Raw genomic sequence first — 12,379 nt, forward strand, 5'->3', positions numbered from 1 at the left:
TTTTCCCGGTGATGGGAGTTAAAAAGGAGGAACAAGAGGAGTAAAAGGAACAGAACAGGTTACAGGGAGAAATGTAAATGTGATGAAAGAATGGGGGGAAAGTGCCCAACAGTGTAAAGAATAGAGAAATAATTTTTTTCATTAAAAAGAGGACAGTAGTTTCCCATTCCCCCCACCCCCTTTCTGGTGTGGGTTCAGTTTGTGTGCAGGATGCGCAACTTTGGGGCCCATTTCAGGCGGTAATAGATGAGCAGTGCATAGAGTTGAACAGATGGCACCGAGGAACACCCCAAAGTATAATCCTATCACATGGATTCACGTTCCACCATCTGGTTAATCCACACACACACAGATACACACATAAACACACACATGCACATCGAGCGCACATAATATCAGCGGCTGTGAAAAGGAGGCATCTTAGGCCATGATTACGGCCACAGATTGCTGCTTGGTGAACGCTGATCTCTGCAGGCGTATCGGGGGGCTAAATATCATTCCAGCTTGTTGGGGAGGATCAACAGAACAGGGAGTCAGGCAAAGAGCAAAGGCTAGGCTGCAGGGAAAAAAGTCAGCCTAGTCTAAAGTGGATTATGCCGCTTTACAGAATTACAGCATGTCTGACAAGCTGCATATCTGTTAAGGAGAGGAGATTTAGCTTGTATAAACATGTATTTTCCCAATGCTGTTCTTTTCTTCAATCACACCCAGCAATCATAACACCAAGAGATAAGGTCAAAAAGCACACTGAATGGCAGTTATTGAAAATGCTGTTTATTGTTGTGGTCCCACGTACTTTGTCCCATAAGATGCGAAGAATATGCTTAGAAGGAAAACACTGGGAGCTTAGAAAAACCCATTACAAATGTACCGGGCAGAAGCTGGAAGGAGTCCATGTGGTCGTGCTCTGAGACACTGGCTACTACACAGATATATGAAACAGGCAGCTGAGCAAGAGCTAAGTGTTTGGCTAATGAAGGCAGTGTATTCAGAGGGCAGAGCTACTGTTGGCTCTGCTGTGTTCCCCGGTCGCATGGCCTTTGATCAGACACTGAGCACACCTGACATTTACACGCCCGCACGCTTTGCCACGTGTCATAAAACAAGTGCACTGCCGCTACCCTCACACGCGGGGCAGGGGTGATGTTTAATAACAGGGCGAATATAATCACTCTGATTAGTATTCCTCACTCGCCCCCCGACCCCTGGGAGAGAGGCGATAGGTGATATATGTGTATGTGTGTGCGCATGTGTGTTAAAGAGAGGGAGAGATGGAAAGTAGAGAGGACTATGCATGCTGCCAATAGCAAAAGACCTTCTAGGCTTTCATTAGGATAGCAGTTAATCTGTTATATATATATTTTTTCTTTTTTTTCCAGCAACCCCCAGCATCAAAGCCATCAGCCCTAGTGAAGGCTGGACCACAGGGGGCGCAACAGTCATCATCATCGGGGACAACTTCTTTGACGGCCTACAGGTCATCTTTGGGACAATGCTGGTCTGGAGTGAGGTTAGTCACAATTTAGTCATATTTGTGTTGTTTTGTTTGTTTTATTTTTATTGTCTTGGTACACTTCTTATATAGCCAGTGTGGGCAAACAGTCTTTTAAATGCTTCATTTGGGAACCATTATTTTTACATTAGATTAAATACATAATTGTGATTTAAAAGTGCCAAAAAAAACTTGTAACACTGTAGCATCACACTTTTGATAATGTTGTAATTATTTTATGGACAAATAATATAATCAGATAAACCCTTGTTACCCACACTGCATGAAATCACTATTACTAAACAGAGAGCAACCATCTGCAAATAGCCTTATTTAAATTCCACCAAAACTACATCAAATGTTGAAAATGAGGCATGTTAAGTTGTTTCCAGCATATGGAAAAGCTGGGCAAATGCATAAATAAAAATCACCTGGAGGAAAACATGGATCAGTGTGTGACGCTGTTGTCGGATAAAAACCAGAACCCTTAAAAAACGATTTTCCTTTATTTGAACAGAACAAAGCATATGTCGTTGTTGAGTCATGTTCAGCAGTGCTGATCATCTGAAGTCCTGCATCAAGCGAGAACAGGACAACATTTGGCTTTCACAACTACTCGGTTCCCAAACACTTGCATCGTGTTGTTAAAAGAAAAGGTGATGCAACACATTGGTAAACATGTCCCTATCCCAACTTTTCTAAAACGTGTTGCTGGTGTTAAAAAAATCTAAAATTTGAGATTTTTTTTCAACAAAGCAAAGTAAATCCTTTTAGTTCCAACAAATCATATCACATGTTTATGCAATTCCTACATTATTATAGGGTTTAAATGAATGGGAAAGCACAGCATTCTGTTTTTGTTTGCATTTCACACAAAGTACCAGCATTTTTGGAAATGCTTTTTAATTGAAATAGCAGTCATGATTAATAAATGATACTATAAGAAATAACTGTTTGCAGGGCTATAAATGCATATTAGAAATACTTAACAATCTCAATAGAAGCCTATTGTTGCATTTCTCTCTGTCAGCTCTCACTTCTGTCATATTGCTATTCACCTCTCTTCCTGTCTTTTAATACGTTGCTATCTTCCGTCTTGAAATATATTCACATCATACAGTATGAATCCCTTTGTAAGGAGCATCTGCTACATGACTAAAATGTAAATGGAGTCTATGTGTGAAATTGAAGGTCAGTGAGCAGTGCAGCTAAACAGCTTTCTCTTTAGTAAAGGAATAATTCTATAAAAAGCTCCTATATTATCTCGCTGAGAGGTGAGTGGGGCCAAACAATGCTAGAATGAAAGCCTAGCTAAGTGAGCAATGAAAAGGACAGCTAGAACAACACACACACAGATGCACACATACATGCGCACATACACAAAGCGCTGGCAGCAGCAGTGATAGCTTTTGAGCACTGCTAGTTTTGAGTGCTCGTTCACTACAGCGTGCAGGAAACAAGCACTCAGCGAGGTCTCATCTGTGTTTTGTCTTGTTACCGTTTTCCTTCAAAGACCCTTCAGCGTGAACACACGTGCGTGGCGAGCGGGCTCATCAGCTGCACTAAGTGAGCCTGTTTAAGACACAATTGTGCTTTAATGTGACTAACGGCAGCTTCAGCTGACAGACACGGAGACAGGGGCAGGCGCATTATACATTAACTCGCATTGTTCAATAGGCGTACGCAGAGGAAAAGTGTGTTTTATTCATAAACAGATAACTGCTTTTGAACCCCTCTTACAGAGTCCATGTCAGCACCGATAACCATCCCAAGCCTCACAGTGACATTGCCTTAGGCTACGAGGCCACCTGAGGGCTCGTAGCCAAGCGCATCATTTTCAGGCCGATTATACAAAGAAAAAAAGTCAAAGCTGCAGAGGAAAGGTCCGAGATGAGCCGAGAATACCCCCACCCCCACCGGTGCACATGTTTAGATATGAAGTATCATCACATTAATCTGCCTGGCCTTTCTACTTTTCCTGTAGCTCATCACCCCCCATGCCATCCGCGTCCAGACTCCACCCAGACACATCCCCGGGGTGGTGGAAGTCACACTCTCCTACAAATCCAAACAGTTCTGCAAAGGCACACCTGGACGCTTCATCTACACAGGTACCTTTACACTAACATTTACCAATCTGCTGGCTTTTCTCCCAGTTTCTCTCAATTCTACATACAACTCATGTAGAAGAAATTGACAGCTATAAGCACATCAAAATCTTCACACGCTGACTTTAAGTTTTATAAAAATCTCACTTTATTGTTATATATATATATATATATATATATATATATATATATATATATATATATATATATATATATATATATATATCTGTATTCCTAAAGTTTTGTCTTTCAGTTTATAAGCTGTCATTTCTCTGGACGGTTTCTGGTGAAAAATGTGCATGCTAAGCAACTTAAAATTCAATAACAGAACTCAATAATTCAGTGGAAAAAGCCTGCTGATCAGAGGAGGAAAAGCATTTGCCCTCTTTTATGAAGCAGGTGAAGGTCAGGAGGAGGATTAACCTTTTGATTGGTGGGATTATTGAGAATTGACCCTGTCGAAGACGCGATTCAGAAAGGAAGAGGTCCGTGTGGAGTGTGTGATATTTATTTATTTATTTACTTTATTTTTTTGATGGTCAGCACAGGGGCATGAATAGCTCGAGTGTTACATCAGAGCACGCTGGTGCAGAGTGAAAAAGGCGCCGCGAGAAGAGCGGCACAGAGAGAGTGAATGTGAAGCTGTGATTAACCAATGCAAGGCCACAGGTCCTCTGGGAGACTGTGAATCACATAAATCTGTCTGTAATCTCAACCACTGATAGACTTAGGCCGTAAGCCCCGGCTGGAATTACCAACATTTGACAAAATCACAATTGAGAGAAAGCGCGCGTGCGTCACATTGCTAGCGTTTCCTGCATCTTGTGTGTTCCTATGCGTCACAGCTATGACTGTGTTTTGTGTTCTTGTGGGGAAGACTGCAATAGGATGCCTGTGTTTGTTTGCACGTAAGTGTGAACATAGTCCAAGCGCACACATGCACACTGACAAGTAACTGCATTACTAAGACACAGGGCAGATGGGTGGGCAGCCTTTGCCATGCCAGAGCTGTCCAACAGCCCACACTCTGCCAAACCCATAGAGCTATGCGTGTGTGTGTTTGTATAAGTGTGTGTAGGTGTGCATATGTGTATACGCAGCCTTTTAATGTGCCAGACATGTGGCAACCGCATGCATAAACGCCCTATCGCTTCCTAGTCCTCCAATCTTTCACCTTGTCACATTCACTTATTCAAAACTCGGCTTCTTTGAACAAATTCATTCTTTCCCCGCTTTCTGTCCCTCCATGCTCGGCTTCCGTGGAGGCGCATAGAAGAATCTCAACAGGTGAGAGGTAGCAAGAGGTCATCCGCTGGGTGCCGAGCGCATGCGCCACGGTGCCGCGTGCCAAGAGCTGGCGGTGACAGAGTCAAGTGTGTCGAGGCACAGACCCCAGTTCTACTTTTCACACACTTCATTCCAGCCACCCCCGTGGGCAATTGTACGTCTCAAATATAGGTTTTTGTCATTTTACTTTCTCCCAGTGAGGAGGAAACCTGCTCACATTTAGCGGCGGGAAAAAAGAAAAAAAAAGAAGGGGAGGATGAGCAGGGCATTTGGAGCAGAAAAGCAATCGATGTGAGTGGAGAGAGAGAGAGGTGGATGAGAAAGAGGAGAGAGGAGAAAGATGGGAGCGAGGGATGGAGGATTACCATGGGCCATGTTGCCCTCCTGGGTCTGTTTGGCACCAGTTTGAGCCCAGTTGCCAGTGGGTACTAATCATGGAGGATTGGCAGCGCTGCGTGGCAGCTGGCAGCCGGCACATACACACACATCAACACATCCCCACACTCACAGACATGCATATACTCCTATATTACATGTGCATGCGCGATCACACACACATGCACGCTCTGAATTACATTGGGGACAGCTGGCATTGCTAATCAACTTCTGCTGAGGAGAGGAAAGCGAGCAGCTCACAGACCTAATTAAGTCAACACATACCCGATACTGCTGCTACTGCTGCTTTGCAAACATACCCGACACACACACACAAACCTACCCACATAGCCCTACCTATAGGTTTATCCCCTCCGCCCTTCTCTGCATCATTATCGATACTCTAGAACCAGCCACCACCAAAATGAAAAAAAAAGAAGAGACGAGAACTTTTGGTGCAGAGAAAATTCGAAGAGAAGCTATTACAGTAATGTGTCCTCTGCCGTCTCTGAGGACTCCTGTGCCATTAGACTTCAGAAAGCTCCAATTAGACTCATCAAAGGCAATTAAGCTATCCACTGATAAGAATAGAAGAATGTTTTTTTTAATTCCCTGCTCTTCCTCTGTCTTTTTATCCCCTTATCCCCCTTCTGTTCCTCTCTCTGCCCTCTGCCTTACCCACCTTTGGGGCTGAGAGCTTTCCCTAATCTCCCTCACTTTCCTCTGCTCTCTCTCCCTCTCTCTCATTATCAGGTCAACCCCCCCACCCCCCCTGTACAAATGCATCTCCATGTTTGGTTGTGTATCACCTTTTACTAGATTGCTGTCTTTGTAACATTCATCAAGGAAGCTCTCTCTTTTCTTTTTGCCATGCAACATAAAATGATAATACCCAACCAGTGCGGCCTATGTGTGTGTACCTGTACTCATGTGTGTGTGTTTGTGCGACACAAGGATGCCGGCCATAGATTGGGGGAGTTGATGAATCACCCTTGTCGTTCAAAAGGCAATCCCTCCCTCCTCAGTATGCAGCCTTGTCTGCTTAGTGCTTCCACTACAGCTTCTGCTGATATTAAAAGGCTCTGCTGGCTCACATTAAGGCTGGCACCGCGCACGGTGACACGCATCCGCGCACGCACAAACATTAGGGGTAGTTTTTCAGCGCTCAGTGCAGATTAGGTGTGTAGGAAACATCACTCAGTTGCGGCAAAGAGGCGCAGGAACAGTGAGGGGGGGGAGAAAAGACAAAAGTCAAGAGCAGAATTTAAACCAGCTGCTGCTGACATCTCTCTCCGTCTCTGCACGCCTGCCTGTGTGTTCCAAATTAGTTTTAGGACTGTCAGTTGTCTCTCATTTTATACAGTGCAGACACTGTATTGTAAAAGTGTGACACAGGTAAGTGCTGCAAACAAGAGTCTGCAGTTTAAAGTTAGTGCTAGCTCTAATTAAACTGTCCCGAACTGTGGTGAAATCTGCTGGTGATGCACACTGAGAAGCACTGCTTTAATTACAAATCACCAGAGTGCTTTAAATTCCTAAGTATATGTGATCCTGGTTGTGTTGATATCATAATTTTGGAGACGCGTGCATGATAATCAGCGGGAAAATCTCCCGCACATGTTGCTGCATAAACAAACTTAACATTAACATAGACAGACGTAGTCTACATTCATATACACACGTGGATCGCCGCATGCATGAGCACGTTCGCACATCACACAGATGCACGAATGTGGCACGAAGTCATCTGGCAATAAAAGTGGGGTGCAGCCACGAGCTGGTCAATTACTTGTCTTGCTCCTGTTTGTGAATGCTGTCTTTTATTGAGCCTGGGCGGGATGCCTGCTGTTGATTAAAACGGCTGGTCTACAGCTGGAGACAAGGCCAGCTGAGATAGCTGCATACATTCCCGTTTACGGCACGCAGTCTTAACTGCGAGGAAATTCACACCTCTATTTGAGATTGAGATTAATTTTCTGCACCATGTGGCTTGTCTTGCCTCTTTAGCATGCTCCGTTCTTATTACGGGAGCATCTGCTCCATGATGATGATGTAAATGAATTTCGAATGTAGATTATTTTGTTCCCCGCCGAAATGAGCGGCGCTCACCGGAGGAAATGATTTCTCGTGTTTTCTTATATCTTAATTCAAGCGCACACTTTTCATCTGGATTTTTCAGAATTTGCATTCTCCCAGCGAGAAGCCATGCTGTCAGGTATTGTTAACTGTCGACATGCACTTCTTTTTTTTTTTTTGCAACAGATAATTAGAGCTTAGGTTGTAGTAGTATCCACACCTCCATTGATTTGTAGAATCTCTCTGCACACACACACACCCAAACACACACACACATTCTTTCCCTCCTTCCAGCCCTCTCTCAGGCTCAGCCTCTCCTCTCCTTTAGGAGCAAAAAGCTCTACTCATCTGTTTTCTGTGTATGAATTTCCAGCCATGCATTAGTCTCCCTGACATGTTCAAGCGTTGCTTTATTTAGCTTGTCGGATTCTGCAAATAAACGCAATCTCAGGGTTTATGGAAAAATGGATAAAAATTAGATTGTAAGGTATTGATCTGGATTGTGAGTAGTTGGTGGGGGTGCTGTGCGTGTATGTGTGAGAGAGGTGGTGTTGGAGGTGGGGGGACGGGGAGCTCTCATGTGTGTGTGTGTGTGTGTGTGTGTGTGTGTGAAGAGGGTGGGGCGTGGTGGGGGTGAGCAGAAATGAAGCCGTAATTCAGGGCTATTGAACCCCCTGCCACTGGCGGCATCGATCGCCAGGCAGCGGTTATGAGATCACACCTGAGCACTGGAGACTGCAGAGGGGAGGGAAGGACGGGGGGGAGCTGTGCGGGCAGGGGTGGGGGGAGACGAGGGAAGGGGGAGACGAAGGAGTAAGGAGCGAGGAGGAGAGAGAGAGAAACAGAAGGTTGTGATATGATCAGCTCCTTACCCGCTGTCTGAGGGCCTGTTAAGGTGTTAACATCAAGCCTCAGAGCCAATTACCTAACCCTGCAAGTACACTACCCACTCACCTCCTCACACTCACAGTGTTGTGACACAGAAGGAGAAGAAGACAGGGCAACTGGACGCTGGCTGTTGTTCTCCCCTCCTCCTGCTCTGTGTTTCCAGGACAACTCCACTCTTCTGACCTCTCAATTATCCCTGATCCCCCCCCCTCCCCACTCGACCTTCTACTCTTTGCACCCCAAACATCCATCCGAAACCCCCACCCACCCACCCCTTCGTACACACTCCCCCTGCGGCTCTGTGGGTTATTATAGTGAAATATGAAGCGATGTGGATTCTAGGCTTCATGAAATTTCCATGAGCATTGATCTGATCTGATGTGGGTGATTGCTAGGTGAATCCCTCCAGTCCAGAGCTGTTGCTCATCTATTCATTTATTTATGGCAGTTATGTTTTACTGGCTTTGATTTGCTCTTCTGGAGAGCGACAGCTAAGGATTATAAATATACCTGAATAGGAGAGTGTGCTTGGAATCCTGGAGGGCAGCAGCGCACCACTCCTCTTTCCAACTTGGAAAGTTGTTTTTTCTTTTTTTTTCTTCTTCTAGCATTAATTCTTGGTGTAAAATGTGAGATATTGAGCATGGATATAAGGGCATAAAAAAAATAAGACAATCCCCAAAGAGGCACAGGCAGATAGTTAGTGATGTGCTTTGTCCCCCACATACTCGTCTTCTGGTTTATGGTCCTTGAAAACGAGCAGAGACAATATCACTTCCTCTCTCAATTACCAAAATTGTCTCTTTATTTGTAATAGGGGTATCTATGTATGTCTTGGGTTTTTATGCTATTGTTCACTCGAGGCTCATTTGGCACATTGTGGGGAACTGATAAAAAATTCATCATAAAAACAAAAGCCTCTGAGACGAAAGAGAGGATGTTGTCGGAACAATCCCTTCCTCAGACTGAAGGCCTAATCCAGGGCAAATCCTCCTTAAAGCTTTAGAGAGATCAGAGAATAGGGAAGTAATGTCAAATATTTGTCCTCGGAAATAATTCATACTTTATTTGTTGCATGTGATCGCCTCATTGTTTTGGCTTATTTTATCAGCAAACCAGCTGGCCCTGTAATGTGTGTCATTCTCTGTAAGCTGAGCCAGCCTCTGGCATCTCTACTTCGACTTTTCCATCTCTTTGCTGTCTTTGCTTCTAGCTATTCACCTTTCCTTTCATTCACTCTTATGGATCGCTGGAACACTCCACTGGGAGAGCTGTCCAAATACATTTGTGTTGCCAAAACAGAGCATCACCCATTCTCGCTCCCGCACGCTGTTTTTTTCGGTCCGTGTGTTTGAGCGGGCGGGCTCAGGAGGAGCCGTGGTGAAGTCACTGGAGGTCCAGCAGGACAGCTTGTACTCATAGCCTCTAGGGGCCTTTTTTCTGGGGGCCGCCTAGTCAGCCTGGCTGCTCAGATGTGAGGCGAGCAGGGCATCAGCCCCCAGGAAACGTCCAAGCTGCGACCCACAGGGGAAACAGACGGACGGCACAGACGCATACAGGCGATTCTCACGTGCAATGGCGCCTTTTCTTTTTCTTCCATACAAGCGCACATTTACTGTTTCAAACTCTGTCCGGAAGCAGCGTCTTAAAGGCTGTAGCGCAGGAAAGTTGTCAAGACTGTGCCCTGACTCCCCGAGGCAGCCCGCAAAGACAGGAGAGGGAGAGACAGTACATTAGGAATGAATTATGTGGAGAGAGCACTTATCCAACAATCCTCCTCTGAAGTGTTTGTACTATAAGCCTCAGATCTTCATTGTATTTATTCTAATGTTTAAATATTCATGGTAAACCTTCTCATATTCAATTACCGAAGCACGACCACAGCATGCAGAGAGTGCTTTCTCCCTGCTGCCTGGATGATCTGACTGTGTGTGTGTGTGTGTGTGTGTGTGTGTGTGTGTGTGTGTGTGTGTGTGTGTGTGTGTGTGCGTGCGCGCATGTGTGTGTTTAGCTTGTTCCCTGGAGCGATCAAGCCTTTGTTATATTGGAACCAAGCTCTGTAATTGCTTATATTAGTCGCTGATCAACGCAAGACCACAGGACACACACACACATTCACTTTCCCTGATTCCTGACAGTCTTTTTATTAACCACCAAAGCGGGCGACAGAGAGAGATTCATTACATCACAGGCAAACAAAGACACACACCAGACCTAATAGAGAAAACCCACATTTTTCAGCGTGGTTAGTTTAATGTTGAAATATTCATGGATTCAGTTATGTCTGCTGTCACTTGCTTCTCCCGCCGTACCTTCTCTGGTGCTTTTGAACATTAGGTGTTTTCATCATTAAGGATCAAGCTGTAAATGTTTTTTTTCTCTCTCTGCCTGCTTCCCTCCACTTCCTGCTCAGCGCTGAACGAGCCAACCATAGACTACGGCTTCCAGAGGTTACAGAAGGTCATTCCCAGACACCCTGGAGATCAAGAGAGATTACCTAAGGTACAGTGCCTCTGCTCCTCTCATGTGTCTGCTCAAGCACAATAAATTCACAAGAATCTGTCTTGGTAACACTGGTACAAAGATGTATTGAAAACCTCTTGAGTTTCATAGTACGTAGGATATACATGGCACAAGGACAGCATGACCTCTTAGACAGAGGAACAAACCATGCGCTATAGACAGTAGGCCATACATGACACTATGCACTATGCACATAAACATTTAACCACATGTTCATGGTCATTTTCTGTTCAAACAAACACTTTATTTGTGCAATGAATGCACAAGCGACTCTATTCATCCTTCCACTGAGTATAAGGTCATTTGGACTGGCAAAGTGGGAAGAGGAAAGGGGATAGATGGAGAGAGGAAACGAGAGGGAGAGAGAGAGAGAGAGAGAGGAAAGGAGGTTGAGGGGAGAGAGAGAGGAAGAGAGAGGCAGAAGCAGGTTAGGTGATCCATCATAGCTGTCCAGTCTTACCTCCTGCTGGGTCAGTGGATCGAAGTCAACCCCGGGTGGACTTTATTACTTCCAACACACACACTTATCCACAATGCAGCACACACACACACACACAGAAATGCACACAGACTTCTCTATGCCTTCATGTGCACGCACACACACACTCAGTGGAGGGAAGTCACCACCAGGCAGAGATGGAGAGCACAGGTAGATGCAGAAGGAAGATAGAGAAATCACTTGTCCTCACTGTGTGTCATGTCTGGTGGATACAAGAGTTGTCCCGGTGAGTTCTGGTCTTTAGCCTATCAACCCCCCGTATCTCTCCAAATATCTTTGTATCCATCCATCTCTTTTCCTCTCCTCCTCTTTCTCCCTCGCTTGGCGGTGTCTCTTTCACTTCTAAATGAACAGCGGTAGCTGGCAGGCCTGGTTGTTCATTTCAGCTCTATTGATTTGTGCCTTTATTGAGGTAATAACAGTTTGTTGACCACGCTTCTCTCTCAACTGTTGGCCTCAATCATTAGAGAGGGGCAGGAGAGGGGCATATGCTGGCAACTTCTTGAGCTACAAATGTCCATTCAAAGCTACCTTGGCACAAGCCTCTGTGTGGCTGTTCTTTGGTGGGTCTTTAAACTAGATTCAACTGACTGGGACTATAATATATTCCAATATATTGGCACTTTGACGAACCCGCCCCACCCCCAATACACATACAGCGTGCAGAGAATAGGCAGGATATATACCAACCCCTGTTCTATCTCTGTATGTTGCGATAATGATCCAGTGATCCAGCTGAAAACAGCCCCATACTGTGCTGTAGAATAGTCAGGCAGTCAGACTGAGCGGGGACTGCTGGGTAGCCAGACTGCAGGGTGTTTAGCTAAGGCTGCGGTGTGGCTGGGGGTCTGGGGCTGGCTAATGAGTGACCGCCCTGCCAGACGAGGCCAGGCTCTGCTCTGGATCAGGTTCCCCTTCCTGTTGACGTCTCTGTGGGCCTGACTTTACGGGAAGAGACCCTGCGCCCAGGAAATGGTCTCCCCTTACAGCAGCAGGGCTAAGGAGGCAGCATGGCGCTAACCACATTTATCTGTTTATCAGAATGACTCTGGAGCGCTGCCTAATCGCGTTTAGCTACTGGACAGATCCCTTCGCTAACGAGAGACTGATAGGTACAGACAGGGCACAGGA

The 12,379-nt window shown here is 45.4% G+C and overlaps 1 protein-coding gene across 1 annotated transcript in view; it reads left to right on the forward strand.

Moving 5' to 3' along the window:
- Nucleotides 1–12,379, forward strand: part of ebf1a (EBF transcription factor 1a) — a 50,632-nt gene that overhangs the window by 31,879 nt on the left and 6,374 nt on the right. The window contains exons 9-11 of the mRNA XM_085364226.1: nucleotides 1,380–1,510; nucleotides 3,477–3,603; nucleotides 10,640–10,728. Of these exons, the coding sequence (XP_085220352.1) occupies nucleotides 1,380–1,510; nucleotides 3,477–3,603; nucleotides 10,640–10,728 (347 nt within the window). The remainder of the gene's footprint in view (nucleotides 1–1,379; nucleotides 1,511–3,476; nucleotides 3,604–10,639; nucleotides 10,729–12,379) is intronic.

Source organism: Diplotaxodon limnothrissa, linkage group LG2, assembly GCF_057381915.1.
Source record: "Diplotaxodon limnothrissa isolate DT_005_m linkage group LG2, D_limnothrissa_male_GT1.1, whole genome shotgun sequence".
NCBI classification, from domain to species: Eukaryota; Metazoa; Chordata; class Actinopteri; order Cichliformes; family Cichlidae; genus Diplotaxodon; species Diplotaxodon limnothrissa.